Source organism: Pagrus major, chromosome 2 (assembly GCF_040436345.1).
Source record: "Pagrus major chromosome 2, Pma_NU_1.0".
NCBI lineage: Eukaryota > Metazoa > Chordata > Actinopteri > Spariformes > Sparidae > Pagrus > Pagrus major.
Genome location: NC_133216.1, coordinates 694,895 through 713,315, shown reverse-complemented (window position 1 = coordinate 713,315; position 18,421 = coordinate 694,895). Strand labels below are relative to the sequence as shown.

Genomic DNA, 18,421 nt, shown 5'->3' with positions numbered 1-18,421 from the left:
AGAAGGAAGAAAAGGGGAGGAGGAGAAGAGAAGCAAAGAAGAGGAGGAGGAGGAGGAGGAGAAGAGGAGAAGAGAAGGAAGAGAAAAGAAGAGGAGGAGGAGGAGGAGAGGAGGAGAAGAGAAGGAAGAGAAGAGAAGAGGAGAGGAGGAAGACGAGGAGGAGGAGAAGAGGAGGAGAAGAGAAGAAAAGAAAGAGAAGAGGAGGAGGAGGAGAAGAGGAGGAGAAGAAGAGGAGGAGGAGAAGAGAAGGAAGAAAAGGGGAGGAGGAGAGGAGGAGGAGAAGAGAAGAAAAGAAAGAGAAGAGGAGGAGAAGAAGAGGAGGAGGAGGAGAAGAGAAGAAAGAGAAGAGGAGGAGGAGAGGAGGAGAAGAGGAGTAGGAAAATAGGAGGAGGAGAGGAGGAGGAGAAGAGAAGAAAGAGAAGAGGAGGAGGGGAGGAGGAGGAGGAGAGGAGGAGAAGAGGAGTAGGAAAAGAGGAGGAGAAGAGGAGGAAGAAAAGAGGAGGAGGAGAGGAGGAGGAGAAGAGAAGAAAGAGAAGAGGAGGAGGGGAGGAGGAGGAGAAGAGGAGGAGAGGAGGAGGAGAGGAGGAGAAGAGGAGTAGGAAAAGAGGAGGAGAAGATGAGGAAGAGAGGAAGAGGAAGAGGAGGAGAGGAGGAGGAGGAGAGGAGGGGGAGAAGAGGAGGAGGAGATGCGGAAGAGGATAGGAGGAGGAGAAGAGAAGGAAGAGAAGAGGAGGAGAAGAGGAGGAAGAAAAGAGGAGGAGGAGAGGAGGAGGAGAAGAGAAGAAAGAGAAGAGGAGGAGGGGAGGAGGAGGAGAAGAGGAGGAGAGGAGGAGGAGAGGAGGAGAAGAGGAGTAGGAAAAGAGGAGGAGAAGATGAGGAAGAGAGGAAGAGGAAGAGGAGGAGAGGAGGAGGAGGAGAGGAGGGGGAGAAGAGGAGGAGGAGATGCGGAAGAGGATAGGAGGAGGAGAAGAGAAGGAAGAGAAGAGGAGGAGGAGAGGAGGGGAAGAGGAGGAGGAGAAGAGGAGGAGGAGAGGAGGAGAAGAAGAGGAGGAGAAGAGAAGGAGGTGGAAAAGGAGGAGGAGGAGTTTTGTGTCACTTTGTGTTTCTGGCCTCTCCTCCTCCTCTCCTCCTCCTCCTCCTCCTCTCCTCCTCCTCCTCCTCCTCTCCTCCTCCTCTAAAGATCTTTCAGCTGATATTTATTTTATTATTTGATCTTTAAACTCAATCTCGCCGTTAGATTGACTCTGATGACGACCTTTGACCCTGAAACAATCACACCTGTCAATCATTAGTGTTGATCCATCAGGTGATATAATATCTGTTCAACTTCTGGTCTGTATCAGACGACTGGAAGTGATCATCACTAATATTGATCAGATCAAACAGGCGGCTGTCAGTACATGTTGGAACCACTTCCTGTCTGAACTTTGGAGGATCATAACACATTCACCTGATGGACAGCTCTTTCAAAATAAGAGTCTGATTTTCATTCAAATGGAATTTTCCTTTAATCTGTAACTTCAGATCCAAGATGGCGGCCATGTTGTCTGGTGTGAAGGAGCCAGATGTGTTTTGAACAGACTTTATTGACACTGTCAGCGAGCGATTCGATGACAAACAGATCGACATTTTTCACCAGCAAAAAAAAGTGTGAATGAAGGCGATCAACAGAAGAGACGAAGGAGGGGAGAGGAGGAGAGAGGAGGAGAGAGGAGGTGAGAGGAGGCTTACCGGAGGATAAGCGATGACTCAAACTCCCTCCATCCCTGCTGGACTGTCTCCTTCAGTGTCTCCTTCAGTGTCTCCTTCAGTGTCTCCTTCCTCCCCTCCTTCAGTCCTCTGTGTGCAGGAACAAAGATGGAGTGATGAAGCTTCCTGTCGTCCTCACAGATCTCTGCGACTCAGAGGAAACGATGACTCGTCTGCAGCGACGTTAATCCACATCCACCCTTCAACACCTCCTTCCTCTCTTCCTTCCCTCTGTCCTCCCGTCATATATCCTCACAGCTGTAAGAATCACGGCTCACACACACACACACACACACACACACCTCACACACCCTTCAGCCACACACACACACATCCCCAACGACAGTGGCCACAAGGAACGAGAGGCTGAAACCACGGCAACCTGACAGCATCCTAACCCTGCTGACTCCTCCCCCTGCTGCTGCTGGGAGAGAGAGAGGGGGAGAGAGAGAGGGAGAGAGAGAGAGGGAGAGAGAGAGAGGGAGAGAGAGAGGGAGAGAGGGGGAGATTAAATCTTTGTTTTTTCATAATTTTAATATTTTTAGACACAAAGAAAGCAGCCATGTTCTTCTCTCTCTCTCTCTCTCTCTCTGTGTGTGTGTGTGTGTTGATGACATTACCTGGCATGATGTCACATGATATTTAATCACAATGACATCATGTGATGTCACAGATCTGCTGTTAGAGCTGCAGAGTCAGTTTTGACCACAGGAAGTGTCCACAACACGACACTGCTTGTATGTTAATATGTATAAATATATATATATATATATATATATATATATATATATATATATATATATATACATATACGTGTGTGTGTATATATATATGTATATATATGTGATTATATTTATATGTGATTGATATATATATATATATACATATATATATATATATATATATATATATATATATATATATATATATATGTACAGTATGTTTGATTTGATATGTTCGATGTTGTGTTTGGGTAAACTGAAGTTAAAAATCATGAAATTAATGAAGCCCTTATGGACTGCACCTGGTGTGTGTCAGGCTCTCCTGGTGTTGCTGCTGAACTTTTCCACCTGAACTGAGCAGAACTTCCTCAGAGTTCAGCAGGTTGACCTGTTTGACATGATTCTTCCACCGTTCAACAGTTTCCAAAGGAACACCTAAGGAGCACCTGAGGAATACCGGAGGAGTACTAGAAGAATACCCAAGAAACATTGAGGAATGCCTGAGGAACACTAGAACGCTGCAGCGCGTCTCGTTTTCAATCTACCCAAATTCTCCTATGTGACCCCCCTCCTCCGTGACCTCCACTGGCTTCCTGTTGCGGCCCGCATCCGATTCAAGACGATGGTGCTGGCCTTCAAGGCCGTCAAAGGAACTGCACCCATCTACCTCCAAACACTGGTCAGACCACACAGCCCAGCACGAGCACTTTGCTCTACTACATCAGCTGGCCGGCTGGTACCGCCATCGCTGAGAGCAAACAGAGGTCGCCCAGCGAAGTCACAACTCTTCTCTGTTCTGGCGCCTCAGTGGTGGAACGAACTCCCGACCAACGTGAGGACAGAGCAGAGTCACTCGCCATCTTCTTCAGAAGACTCAAGACTCACTTGTTCAGACTTCACCTCGACCCCGCATAGAATGACTCCCTCCCACCCCCTAAAAAAAAAAAACCCAGAACAAACGTATATGCACTTGTATGTTCTTACCCTCAGCACTTACATCATAGCACATATGTACTTGAGGTATCCTTGATAAATAGCAGCTACTTTGCTCAGATGAGGGCTTGAAAATTGTTTTTATTTGTTCTTTTCTACTTTATCGATGGTGATATGTTGTGGTTTCTTTCTTGTGGCAAATGTACTTATTGTAAGTCACTTTGGACAAAAGCTACTGCTAACTGCCGTAAATGTCAATGTAAATGTACCTGGAAAAACACCTGAGGAATACATGAGGAACACCAGAAGAGTACCTGAGAAATACCCAAGGAATACCTGGGGAACACCAGAAGAATACCTGAGAAACACCTGAGAAACACCTGAGGAACACCTGAGGAACACCAGAGGAACACCAGAGGAATACCTGAGGAATGCATGAGGAAAACCAGCACAATGCCTGAGGAACACCTGAGGATCGCCAGAGGAACACCTGAGGAATACCAGAGCCTCTTATGGTTCTGAGCCTGTTCCTGAGTTGGCTGACCACGTCTATTTCTTGAGTCAGCAGCCCCGCCAACACCTGTTGATCCTCAGCCTCAGTTGGTGATCTGACTGACTCCTGCTCTAGACCTTCAATCATCCACCCCAGTGGACCCACAGCCAGATCTCCCAGATATCAGTTAGGAGTCTTCACTGACCTCCAGCTGCCACCTCTTGTCCTGCTGCTTTGTCACAAGCCTCATGCCCCAGTCCTGCTGCCCTGTCTCCAATCTCCTGCTCTGGTCTCCAGCCACCAGTCTCTGGTGGCTGGAGACTGCAACTGCCAGACTGCAACTGCCAGCTTCCTGCTTGACCTCCAGAGAAATTCCTTCTTCACCACTGTTTCACCAGTCAGTTCTGCTTCTGGGTCATCCCTGAGACCTGCTCCACCTAATCCACCAGCCTTCAGGTCCTGGTTGCCATCTGGACCTGCTCTGCCCTTTCCCCCTGTCTTTTGGTTTCCTTCCAGACCTGCCTCCTGCCACCTCCAGAGGTCTCCAGCTCCACCTGTTTTGCCCATCCATGCAGCCCCTGGGCCGTCTACCGGAGAACTCCGTACTCCCTGCTGAGACTGAGTTTCCTCCTGATTCCCAGTTGACTTTTTTATTCTCCAGCTGTTGGGCAGATTTTGACTGGTTTGTCTGTGTGGAGGCACTGTCTTGGTCCTGAGTTGTAGTTTTGTTCTTTCTTGGTTTATGTTGAAAGGCTCTCCTCATGTGTCTTTAGACTTCCTGTCTTTTTCATTTTCCCACCTGTTTTCTGTGCTCACCTGTGTTTCAATTGTTAATTAGTTCTTGTGTATTTAAGTCTGTGTTTCTACGTCTGTGGGCAGCTGTGGCTCATGGGTAGAGCAAGCATCTTGTTATCAGAAGGTCGCTGGTTTTATTCCCCTGGTCTGCATGTCGAAGTGTCCTTGGGCAAGATACTGCTCCTGATGTGCTGGTCGGCACCTTGCATGGCAGCCACCGCCATCAGTGTATGTATGAATTATTGTAAGTCGCTTTGGACAAAAGTGTCTGCTAAATGTAATGTAATGTCTGTTTTCTCCTCACATTACATTTGCGTTGCTTCCTGGTTTGTGTTTTCAGTTTTTCTTGCTTTTTGTTGCTGGTTATTTGGTTCAACAGAGCTGCTTTTTGTTACGTCTTCCTGCCTGCGAGGCTCCGACATTACGTTTGGATCCTTTTTGATGAAACACTCCTTGTGTCCTCTCCATCTCCCCTTCTCTCCTCTCCTTGTGTCCTCTCCTCCTCCTCACGTGCCTTCCTCCCTCTGTTTGTGTGTGTGTGTGGTTGTGTGACATCAGCACTACATCGTCCTGTTTTTATCCAATGAGGTGTCATCACTGTGGTCACGTGACGTGCTGTCAGCTCTGGTGTGATTACATAATTTCAGTTTGATATGAAATGATTTCAGAGCAGCTGTTTCTTTATGAAATTAAACATGCAGCATTTTATTTTTAAGATTAAAAGCAAAACATCTTCGAACCTCAGCAACATGCACAGAATCTGATTCTGTTCTGTTCTGTTTTGTTCTGTTCTACCAGGTGATGTTTGGACCCTGTAGATCACGTGTGATCAGGTGGAGTTATATATGATGTGAGAACAGTGTCACGTAATAAACACATTAAATATGTTTATGTTAATTATGTTGTGTTTGTGTCACTTACAAACCGTCAGAGGATCATTTTGATATTTGAATATTATAACTATATTGTAATATGATAAATATTATAATTCTGACAGGTTCGGAGGTTTGTTGTCGCTTCATCTAAGATTTATTGTACAACAGAGTGCAGCTCACCAGCATCACGGCAGACCCCCAACCCCTCACCCCAGGGTTCTGTACTGCGCATGCGCCTCGTTCTGCAGCAGTGAGTGTGTGTGTGTGTGTGTGTGTGTGTGTGTGTGTGTGTGTGTGTGTGTGTGTGTGTGTGTGTTTGAACAGCCACCGAACGAGCTCCGCTCTCTAATCTGACGGATTGGTTTAACCCGCCTATTAGCCCGCTCAGTGTTGATTAGCCCGGCTCTGTTTAGTCCGGCACGACCCGCTGCGCCAGCATGTCGTCCAGCCCACAGGACCAGAACCAGGAGCCGAACCAGGAGCCGAAAGAGGTGATGAAGGAGCAGAAAGAGGAGGTGAAGGAGGAGGTGAAGGAGGAGGTGAATGAGGAAAAACAGGAGGAGATGAGAGAGGAGAAAAAGGAGGAGAAGGAAGAAAAGAAGGAGGAGAAGAAGGAGGAGAAGAAGGAGGAGAAGAAGAAGGAGGAGAAGGAGTCCTGGAAGGATTCTTTCTACAACCCGAGGACTGGACAGTTCCTGGGCCGGACCGCCAGCAGCTGGGGTAAGACAGGCCTGCACACAGAACCGGTTCTGGTTCTGGAGCGCAGAGAGAGTGTCTGTCTGACTGTCTCACTCTCCATCTGTCTCACTCTCCATCTGTCTGTCTGTCTGAATGAATGTCTGTCTGTCTGTCCGTCTGATTAATGGAGGCTAAACACACCCGCTCTGACCCGGTCCGGTTCTGAGCTTCAGGACGCCTACTGGGCTGAACCGAGCCAAGCCGAGCTGAGCCGAACCGAGTCGAGCACGGACATCAGAGGATCAGTACCGTGTGTATGTGTTTGTGTGTGTGTGTGTGCGCGTGCGCGCGTGCATGTCTTACTGATGTTAGATGGCATTATAGATACACTTACTTTATAATACTGCAGTATATCAGAGTATACTACAGTATATTCAAGTATATTGTATATTTTCATATGAAAATATATTAACGCATATTACTGCACATTACAGTGTACTAAAGTATGTTACTGTGTATTACAGTACATTACTGTAGAATACTGTGTATTACCATTACAGTAAACATGTTGACACAGTATATTTTTTATTGGACTGCATATTTTGTAGTTATTGAAGTGATTTCTGGAAACATTAAAACATGATCATGTTAAATTAATATAATATTGATTAATGGTCAGATTTTATGTGCGCTAGTTTGGTCACTTCTGTGTGCTGATTGGCTAAATGAGCAGTTTGTGTAGAAGGCAGAGTGATGATTCAGGGTCAAATATCATTACTTCCTCGATCACTACAATGTTAATATCACAGTACAACACAATCTGGTGTCCACGGTGATGAGTCTGTGACAAATTCATGATGTCACTTCCTGTCTGTTTCATTACATCCTTATGATTTAAAAAACATCACGTTTTATTAATTTATGATGTTTATAAAGTAAATCAAAGTACCTTATAGTATAGTGGAGTATATCACAGTACCTTATAGTATATCACAGTACCTTATAGTATATTATAGTATATCACAGTACCTTATTGTACAGTATATCACAGTACATTATAGTATAGTATAGTATATCACAGTACCTTATAGTATCCATCTGTTGTCTTCCGCTTATCTGGGGTTGGGTCGTGGTAGCAGCAGGTTCAGTAGGTTATTCCAGACTTCTTTTCCCCAGCAACACTTTCCAGCTCCTCCTGGGGGATCCCCAGGTGTTCCCAGGCCGGATGAGAAAAAATATTCCTTTAGCAGTTTCTGGGTCTGCCCCAGGGTCTCCTCCAGGTTGGTCAAACCCAGAAAACCTCTCAAGGGAGGCGCCCTGGAGTCATCCCAATCAGATGCACAACCACCCAATCTGGCACTCTTCCACATGAAGGAGCAGCAGCTCTACCCCAAGCTCCCTCTGGATGTCCAAGCTCCTCACCCTATCTCTAAGGCAGAGCCCAGCTGCCCTACAGAGGAAACTCATTTCACCCTCTTCTTTCTGTGATCTAATTTTTTTGCAACAAACAACTCATGACCATAGGTGAGGGTTGGATCATAGATCAGCTGGTAAACCTTGCGCTTTGCTTTCTGGCTCAGCTTCCTCTTCACCATGATGGTCCGGTGCAACATCTGCAGTACTGCTGATTCCACATCACGCCACAGCCTGCCCATCTCACGCTTCATCCCACAAACACTCATGAACAATACCCCGAGATACTTAAACTCTTTTGCTTGGGGCAGAAGCTCAAATCCACTGTTTTCTGGCAGAGAACTGTAGCCTCAGACTTAGAGGTGCTTGGCTGCAAACCGCCCCAGTGACTGGTGGAGGTCACAGACCAATGAAGTCAGAAGAACCACGTTGTCTGCTAAAAGCAGAGACACAATTCTGAGGTTCCTAATCCAGACACTTCTCACCACCATTGCGCCTTGAGATCCTGTCCATGAATATCACAAACAGGATAGGACACAAGGGACAACCCTGGAGGACTCCAACACCCACCGGGAATGTGTTTGACTTAGACTGAATATACGGACACAGCTCTCACTTTGATTATATAGGGACAAGATGGCCCGTAGCAACGGGCCTGGTATCCCATACTCCAGTAGTAACAAAACACATGTAGACTGGATGGGCAAATTCCCAAGACCCCCCCAGGTCTTGGGAATTTACTAGATCTATCCAGCAGCCTTCCATGCCATCTGATCCAACTCACCACCAAGTGGTGATCAGTTGACAGTTCTGCTCCTCTCTTCACCTGAGTGTTCAGGACATACAGCCACAGATCTGATGATATAACCACAAAGTCAATCATCAACCTTTGGTGCAACCTAAGGTGATCTGGTATCAAGTACACTTATAAACCACCTTATGCTGGAACATGGTGTTTGATATGGCCAATCCATGACTAGCACAGAAGTCCAATAAAAAAACACAGCTTGGGTTCAGATAAGGCAAGCCATTCCTCCCAATCACCCTCTTCTAGGTTTCTCCATTGCTGACCATGTGAGTGTTGAAGTCCCCCAGTGTTCCCAGATGGAATGGCACCCCTTCCAGGACACCATCCAAGAAAGCCGGGTATTCTGAGCTGCTCCTCACCCTTGGCAACATCGGAAAAGGAGAGCGATCACTGGATGACACTGGCTTGACCAGGGAGAACATGGGATGGGAGCTCCATCTCCAGGTCCTGATTGACCTGCACTGTTTGGCCATTAGACTAAGGTGGTAACCAGAGGTAAAACTAGACTGCTCCCAGTGTTTTACAGAATGAGCAACACACCTGTGGTGCAAACTACGGTCCTCGGTCTGACACAATGTCTGTTGGGATGCCATGAAACCCATGAGTCATGCTATGCGGGGTCGGGGTGAAGTCAGAAATGCTGCTGGAGAAACTGAAGGGACCGATAGAAACCAGGCTGACAAGTGATCTTGGAGCGCCCCTACTGCAGGACTTGGGATCTGACAAAGTCAAGAACAAACATGTGATTAGCAGGGCAAGTACCTGGATCCAGCTGAATAAGCTGAGCCTCCTTAACGATAGCCTCAATCTCCCAGGAGGCGGCACTGACAACAAAGGGCAGGGGCAGGATAGGCTAAGATTCATAAGAAGCAGTGTCAGGGGAGTACAGGGGGGAGAGGGGGTTTGGGTTGCCGTTGCAGGATCCAGGTCGGTAGGAAAGGGTGAAGTTGAAACAGCTGAAAAAAGGGACCAGTAGGCTTGCCACAAGTGCAGGCATTTAGCAGAACTTAAGTAGGACACGTCATAACTACGACAGGCATCGGGAAAAGAAGGCACAGGGATGAAGTTTCTGGGAATCTGTATTGCGCTGGGAGAGGACAGCTCCCACTCTGCAGTCAGAGGCATCTACCTCCACAAAACTGATGAGAGGGATCAGGGTGTATGAGCACTGGAGAACTGGTGAATAACTCTGAACCTGAGAGTTGGCTTTGGGGGATCAAGCAAAGGGTGGAGGTGAGACGAGTCAGGGGGGCTGTAACCCTGCTGTAATCATGGATGAACCCTCTGTAAAATTGGGGAAACCCAGGAAGCATTGTAGCTGTTTACAGAAAGTAGGTGCTGGCCACTCAGCCACTGCTTCTATCTTAGAGGAGTCTGGCTGGAGTTGTCCCTGCACAATCACATATCCCAGGAAACTGACGGCAGGGCCGTGGAACTCACACTTTTCTGGTTAGACAAATAGCTTGTTCTCCAGTAGCCTCTGGAGCACAAGACGCACATATTTTGTGTGTTTTTCAGTTGTGCGTGAAAAAAATCAAAGTGTTGTCGAGGCAGATGAATACAAAATTATTGAGCATGTCACACAGGATGTCATTGATGAGGACCTGGAAGACAGCAGGGGTGTTAGTGAGTCCCAATGGCATAACCAGATATTCAAAGTGTCCGAGTGGGGTGTTAAAAGCAGTTTTCCATTCATTCCCCTCCTGGATGCAGACGAGATGATAGGCTTTGTGGAGGTCCAATTTTGTGAAGATCTGTACATGGCAAAGAGGCTCAAAGGAAGGGTCAATCAGAGGGAGAGGAAACTTGTTCTTGATGGTTTTGTCATAGTCAAGCAGTAGTCGATATGTGGGCATAGCGTCTTGTCCTTTTTTATCCACGAAGAAGAACCTGGCCCCAAGAGGAGATGAGGAAGGTCAGAATATGCCCACTGCAAGTGAATCTCCAATATACTTCTCCATGGCCGCTCTCTCGGGGCAGCCAGATTATAGAGGAAATGGGGCTCCGAGGAGGAGGTGTATGGCACAGTCATAGGGCCTGTGAGGAGGTAGGGATAGTGCTAACTCCTTATTGAAAACCTTAGCCAGGTCATGGTAGTCTGGTGGCACCAGGGACAGATCAGGTGGCATGGAAGGGGTTGTTGCAGATGTCTTGTAGGCAGGGCTGGTTGAGTGCAGGCAATGGGAATGGCAAAAAACACTCAGATGGTGGAAGTGTTTCAATCAATGTGAGAATTGTGGAGTTTGAGCCAGGGGAGACAGAGAACGACAGATGAAGCAGAAGAGGGAATTACAAAAAGCTGGACTTGTTCACAATGGTTGCCAGAAATTACCAAGTTCAAAGGCTGAATATGGTGAGTGACAGTAGCTTAAAGTCTGCTAGCTCGGCATTAACTGTCTTAGGGGAATCAAGGGACCAGTCATGTGACCTTTGTGAAGAGGCAGGGAGATTAATGTGTTGGAGAGAGCTGGAAAGGGAAGAAGTTTGGCTCACCAGGGTGCTCTCCTTTACTGGTAAGCCTTGTCTTTTTGGCATTGAGTGGCAGGATGCGTTGAAGTGTCCGGGTTGACCACAGTAAATACAAAGCTTAAGCTGTCGTTGGCGTTCCACAGGAGACAGGCGAGTGTGTGCTGTGGCGCTGGAGCTCGGGATGGCAGTGGCTCTTGGAATGATGAGGAGATTCAAAGGTTAGACGAGGAAGGCAGCTGCCTGGCAAACAAGTAAAAAAAACACTAGAAATAGATCGAGAGGTTCAGCCATGGATATCACGTAGTAATATGGAAACAATCTGGCAGCGTTTGTAGAGACGGCCAGAGTATTTAAGCTGGTAATGGATCATTAGATGAGCTACAGATGTGTGAAGTGCAGGAGCTCCAGCTGACCACAGAAACCACGGCCAGCTCCTGCAAAAAAGCTTCAGAGCACCCAGAACAACCAACACACAAAGTCCACAATCATGACAGCATATTACATTATATTACAGTATATTATAGTATGTTATAGCATATCAAAGTATATTATAGTGTATTATAGTGTATCACAGTATATTACAGCATAGAGTGATGTGAGCAGCCTGCTGCTGGAGAGTGAGCAGGATCCAGCGATCTGATTGGACAGTGCTATCAGAAAACAAACACACAGTTACAATCACTGTTCAGCGTTTGTTTCCTCTGTTGTATATATATATATATATATATATATTTTTTCCTGTCTCCCTCAGGTCTCATCCTCCTCTTCTACCTTGTCTTCTATGGGTTTCTGGCGGGAATGTTCACGCTCACCATGTGGGTGATGTTACAGACTCTGGATGACAACGTCCCCCGCTATCAGGACCGAGTGGCCAATCCAGGTGAGTTGATGACAGCAGGTTCTCATGTTTAACTTCCTGTTGAATTCACACTCAAAATGATCATTTTAACCAGGTCTGGTAAAAACACCATGCAGAACTCTTTCATCATCAGCCTGTTGGAGTGATCAACCAATCAATAATCATTATGTACTTCAACACCATCATGTCAGCTGTCAGTCTACAGCTGGTTCACCTACAAGGATAAGAAATGACCAGAGGATGCTTGTCTCCTCGACCCCTGCTGATCACAATCTTCTTCATTTAACATGATCCATGGAAGAGAAGCTCCGTCACCATCAGCCAACTTTACTGGATAACTTTATCAGTGACAGACTTCTTTCTTCTGCTGTTGCTGTCCGTCTTCTGCTGTTGCTGTTCTTCTTCTGCTGTTGCTGTCCGTCTTCTGCTGTTGCTGTTCTTCTTCTGCTGTTGCTGTCCGTCTTCTGCTGTTGTTGTCCTTCTTCTGCTGTTGCTGTTCTTTTGCTGTTGCTGTCCTTCTTTTTCTTCTTCTTCTTCTACACTCTGTGAACTAATGACTGCAGTTACCCAGTGAGGACTAATCATTATCATTCATTGAGTCTATTGAGGAAACTCACCACCAGCATCATTATCATAATCATTGAGTCTATTTCTCCTTTCAGTTAGCAGTGTTAATGTAACTACAGTGGTATGCAAAAGTTTGGGCACCCCTTAGGAAAATCACTGCATCAGTTTGTCACTTGCTGAGCTTTTGAAGCAGCAACTTCATTTTAACATATGTTATACCTTATGGAAACAGAAACATCTCAGTAGTGAAATCATTTTTATTGGTCCCACAGAAACATTTTTATGTGCCTTTAAACAAAAAAAGGCATGTGCATAAATTTGGGCACCCTTTTAATCACATTCATTTCAAGACCTGTAGGGATTTATAGCTGACAGGTTGCAGTACAAAATTGCTTTGATTAGCTTGTGAGACCTTCAATTACAAAGACAGGTGGAACCAATCATGAAAAAGGCTGTTTAACATAGGTAATTGCTGGCTGTGCTTGTCCTAGGTTCTTTCTGAGAGTGTGGCAACATGGGGGCCTCTAAACAACTCTCCACTGACCTAAAAACTAAGATAATTCATTATTATGAATTAGGAGAAGGGTACAAGAAATTATCTGGAAGGTTTGGACTGTCTGTCTCCACAGTCAGAAATGTAGTGCAGAAATGGAAGGCCACAAGAACAGTCCTTGTGAAGGAAAGATGTGGTAGGCCGAAAAAAATACAGGAAAGGCACAGGCGAAGGATGGTTAAAATGGTCACAGACAAGCCACAGACCACCTCCAGAGAACTACAAGAACATCTGGCTGCTGATGGTGTAGTTGTTCATCGTTCCACAATCCAGCGTACTTTGCACCAGGAAAAGCTCATTGGAAGGGTGATGCGCAAAAAGCCTTTCCTGAGTGTTCATCACAAGAAGAGTCGCATGAGGTATGCAAAAGCACATCTGGACAAGCCAGAAGCATGTTGGAAAAAAATACTGTGGTCAGATGAGACTAAGATAGAGTTATTTGGTCAGAACAAGGGGAGGTATGCATGGCGAAAAAAACACACTGCATTCCATGAGAAGAACTTATTGCCTACTGTGAAATTTGGTGGAGGGTCCATCATGTTATGGGGCTGCGTGGCTAGCACAGGTACTGGAAACCTTGTTAAAGTTGAGGGCCACATGAATTCCTCTCAGTATCAGCAGATTCATGACAAGAATGTTCAAGAGTCGGTCACAAAGTTGAAGCTACGCCGGGGTAGGATTTTTCAGCAGGACAATGATCCTAAGCACTGTTCAAAATCCACCAAGGAATTCATGCAGAAGCACAAGTACAATGTTCTGGAATGGCCATCCCAGTCCCCAGACCTTAACATCATTGAAAATGTATGGATTGATTTGAAGCAGGCTGTCTATTCACGGAAGCCAAGAAACCTGACTGAACTGGAGGCGTTTTGTATGGAGGAATGGGCCAAAATACCACCTGCCAGACTTAAGGGACTTGTCTGTGGCTATAGGAGGAGGCTCTACTAAATATTAATGGAATTATTTCTTTGGGGTGCCCAAATTTATGCACATGCCTATTTTTGTTTAAATGCACATAAAAATGTTTCTGTTGGACCAATAAAAATGATTTCACTACTGAGATGTTTCTGTTTCCATAAGGTATAACATATGTTAAAATGAAGTTGCTGCTTCAAAAGCTCAGCAAGTGACAACTGATGCAGTGATTTTCCTAAGGGGTGCCCAAACTTTTGCATACCACTGTATCTACAGGTGAATGTTAATAAGACATTTCCATTGCTGGTGTGACAGCAGAGCAGGTCGATGACTTCACAGTCCTCAGAATTACACTGGACAACAAACTCAGCTTTGACTCACACTTCACTGCTCCTCAGTCCCCCATCTTCTGTTACTGCTTGACCAAAGCATAGTTTAATCCATGAGACTCTGCTGCTGTCCCACCATGCTGTCCGTCCCCAACATGCTGTCCGTCCCCAACAACAATGAGCTGTCACATATTACACACATTCTCCCAAAATCCTTGATCCACCACCTTCAACCTCTCAGAGCTCAATTACAGACATAATTTGCACTCACATGACCTTAGAAACATCTTTTTTTCATGTTTCACTCTACTCCCCTCTGACCGCATACACAAAAAACACCTTTTAGCTGAAGCTTATCCTCTTCTACCAGAGCACTTCTTCATTCCACAGCTTATTAATCACAAAACACAACAAGTACTCTGTAATGTATTCATGCTCTTTGTACTGAATAATGTATTTATGTTTGTGTGGTATATAAATGTTTATGTTCTGCAGACAGACATAATCGCATTTCTCCTCTGGGAGCAGTAAAATCTTAATGACTGTCTTAGTGAGTGACTTGATCGTTTTTATATGAACACATCTCTACTGTTGTAGTCATTAGATTTTCAGTGTTTTATTATTGATTTCAGATATCTTTTGTCAAATCCAGGTTTGGTGGTTCGTCCTCATGCAGCAGAAATCTCCTTTAACCGCAGTGACCCAACAAACTACAACCAGTACACCCAACAACTGCACGACCTCCTGCAGAGTAAGTAGAAGCAGATTGCAGAGAAGCAAGATGTATTCAGACTACCGACGTGAAGCTGGTGCAGTTAGTTGATTTAATAACAAAAAGACTTAAAGAATGGTCAGGCAGGAAGGACAAAATCAGAAAAGATAGTCCCAAACAGGCATCAGTGAGGAACAAGCAAAAATCAGATTCTAATTACAGGCCAGGTCCAAAAACACCATAACCAAAGGCTGAACGCTGATCACACTAAGTCCAAAGACGAACTGACCAAATGAGAAGGAGCGCAAAGACTAAACGCACCTGAGGGGCACAGGTGACACGAATCAAGGCGATCACAAAGGCAGAAACAATCAAAGACAGGAAGTATCACAACATGACACATGATGAGAGTAAAACCTACAAAATAAAACAGGAAACAACTAAACTGAAACCTAGAGCACAGACAGAAGACAGGGTCAAAGGTCAAGCTGTAATGTTATGATGATTTAATGCACGCAGTGGTGTGGACAGGTGAGGGCAGCGGTGTGGACAGGTGAGGGCAGCGGTGTGGACAGGTGAGGGTAGCGGTGTAGACAGGTGAGGGCAGCATAATGTACTAACAGTTAAAAGAAGGAGATTTGTTTAATTGTTCGTTTCCTCTGCAGATTATAACGACAGTCTTCAGGAGGGGAACGACTTGTGTCTGGTGGGTGAATACACTGAACAGGACGACGAGCCGAAAAAGAAAGTCTGTCAGTTTAAACGCAGCACGCTGCGTCAGTGCTCCGGTCTGCCCGACACCAGCTTCGGATATGCTGAGGGGAAACCATGTATCATCATCAAGATGAACCGGGTCAGTAGAACACTGCTTAGTCAGGCTGTGAGGCTCAAACTCCTGATTGTGACTCTGACTTCAGTCATGAAGCATCAGTGTTCTGTCTGAGCACAATAAGATGACTGTCATGAAACTGAAGGACGAGCTGAGGAGAGTGATGTCACATTAATCTGTCATCTGCTGACTTTCATACAGGTTCACAGACCTGAAGCTCTCAACCGACACTGTGTCCAAAACGTGTCAAATTTGATTGTAAATAATTATTAATGTAAACTTTATATAAATATGAAAACAAACAACACCAGTTTGTCTGTCTGTCTGTCTGTCTGTCTGCAGGTCATTGGACTGAAACCACGAGGGGACCCCTACATCAATTGTACTGCCAAGGTAACACACACACACACACATTTCATACAGAAACACACTTCACTACCAGCTATCCAATAATGCAGCTGTGAGGCTGAATCACCAGCAAACATACAGGGAAAATACACCTCCTGACATTAATCAGTCTCAGTATCTCGTTAACCAATCAGAGACTGCAACGCTGTTCAGGTAAAAATCCAAACATGCTGAAACACAAACTAACAGTTTTAAAAAAATAACTTGAACTATTTTTTTGTTCATTGTCTGGCAGAGAGACAGCCCATTACAGATGCAGTACTTCCCACCAGAAGGTCGTCTGGATAAAATGTTTTTCCCATACTACGGCAAGAGAGCTCATGTGAGTAAATAATGTATTCTTCTTCTTCATTATTATTATTATTATTATTATTATTATTATTATTATTATTATTATTATTATTATCATCATCATCAATCATAATAATAACAATAATAATGAGTGTTTTTATTATCATGGATCTTCAACATCAGATTATATTTTAATGGAACAATATGTAAGAATTTTAGAGACAAAATTAAAAACAAAACCCTACCTGTCCCTCTCTCTTTAACCCTACCTGTCTCTCTCTCTTTAACCCTACCTGTCTCTCTCTCTCGTTAACCCTACCTGTCTCTCTCTCTCGTTAACCCTACCTGTCTCTCTCTCTTAAACCCTACCTGTCTCTCTCTCTTTAACCCTACCTGTCTCTCTCTCTCGTTAACCCTACCTGTCTCTCTCTCGTTAACCCTACCTGTCTCTCTCTCTTAAACCCTACCTGTTTCTCTCTCTTTAACACTACCTGACTCTCTCTCTCTTAAACCCTGCCTGTCTCTCTCTCTTAAACACTACCTGTCTCTCTCTCATTAACCCCACCTGACTCTCTCTCTCTTAAACCCTGCCTGTCTCTCTCTCTTTAACCCTACCTGTCTCTCTCTCTGTTTTGGCAGGCGGGGTACGTGCAGCCGGTGGTCGCCGTGCAGCTCTTGTTGACAAAAGAAGATTATAACGTGGAGCAGACGGTCGAGTGTAAAGTCGAGGGTTCAGACCTGCGTAACGACGACGACCGGGACAAGTTCATGGGTCGCGTCACTTTCCGGGTCAAGGTGTCAGAATAACCGGACGCTCTGTCAGTTGCCATGGAAACCACAAACTGGGTTTAAACTGGAAATAGATCTCCAGTACCAGACACTTTGTAATCCAGACCTGATCTGATCCGGATGTCTGAATCTGGTTTACTCTGTTAACACTGTTGTGAGGAAAACCAGATCTGGACCACTAAGAGATAATATGAACAACCCTTTAGACTTGATCCTGATCCCGTCCTGATCTGATCCAGATCTGGTCCTGATCCTGTCCTGATCTGATCCAGACTTGGTCCGGATCCTGTCCTGATCTGGGCCAGGCCTGTTCCTAGTTCTGTCCTGATCTGGTCCAGACCTGGGCCTTATTCTGTTCTGATCTGGTCCAGACCCAGTCCTGATCCTTTCCTGATCTGGTCCAGACCTGGTCCTGATCCTGTCCTGATCTGGGCCAGACCTGCTCCTCATCCTGTTTAGATCTAGTCCTAGTTTTGTCCTGATCTGGTTCAGCCCTTATTGTAGTTCTGTCCTGATCTGGTTCTGTCCTATTCCTGGTTCTATCCTGATCTAGTTAAGACTTGTTCCTAGTTCTGATCTGGTTCAGACCTGTTCCTTGTTCTGTCCTGATCTGGCTCAGACGTGGTTCTGGTTCTGTCCTGATCTGGCTCAAACATGTTCATAGTTCTTTCCTGTTCTGGTTTCAGACCTGCTTTACCCCAATCCTGGTGCATATGTTTGACTTGGTGGTCTAGACCTGCCCCTCCAACAGAAAGTAGAGTGACTCTGTATGACCCTGTTCAGACAGCTGGAGCGGATCAGGTCTGATTGAAGCATGTGAGCCAGCTGCACACTGATGTGTTGTTTTAACTGTCTGTATAATAGTGATGTAATGAACCGATAATCCCAGCAGAGTGACGTCATGATGAACACTGTCAAACTTCACTGTCCTCCACCCAACTCCTCACTGCCACAGGAGCTGACTCTACTGGATTTATAACGTTTTAATGTCAGTTTGATCATTTTCTGCTTCAGGGACGAAGACAAAACAGAATAAATCAAACTTTTAATCCATCCAGTAGTGTCAGCATGGTTCATGCAGCAGCAGAATGGTGTGACAGTAATCTATTACTGTTTACTGATTACAATTTATGCAACAACTGCCAAAATAAAATTTATTGTGTAAGCACAAAGTTTTCATAGATAATATTTGAATTTTAGTTTCGTTTTTTAAAAACAAAATTGTGTTATCTGG

The 18,421-nt window shown here is 45.3% G+C and overlaps 1 protein-coding gene across 1 annotated transcript; it reads left to right on the top strand.

The window, feature by feature from the left end:
• Nucleotides 1-6,002: 6,002 nt before the first annotated feature.
• On the top strand, nt 6,003-17,406 carry LOC141015255 (sodium/potassium-transporting ATPase subunit beta-3-like). The gene is made up of 7 exons (XM_073489220.1): nt 6,003-6,287; nt 11,687-11,815; nt 14,811-14,909; nt 15,536-15,723; nt 16,042-16,092; nt 16,343-16,429; nt 17,038-17,406. The coding sequence occupies exons 1-7, from the start codon at nt 6,005-6,007 to the stop codon at nt 17,203-17,205; spliced, it is 1,005 nt and encodes a 334-aa protein (XP_073345321.1). The 5' UTR covers nt 6,003-6,004; the 3' UTR covers nt 17,206-17,406.
• Nucleotides 17,407-18,421: the final 1,015 nt, after the last annotated feature.

Coding starts and splice junctions, on each gene's coding strand:
- LOC141015255 (XM_073489220.1), top strand. CDS start 6,005: ATGTCGTCCAGCCCACAGGACCAGAACCAGGAGCCGAACCAGGAGCCG. Junction 11,816..14,810: donor GGACCGAGTGGCCAATCCAG/GTGAGTTGATGA, acceptor TGTCAAATCCAG/GTTTGGTGGTTCGTCCTCAT. Junction 16,430..17,037: donor ACTACGGCAAGAGAGCTCAT/GTGAGTAAATAA, acceptor CTGTTTTGGCAG/GCGGGGTACGTGCAGCCGGT.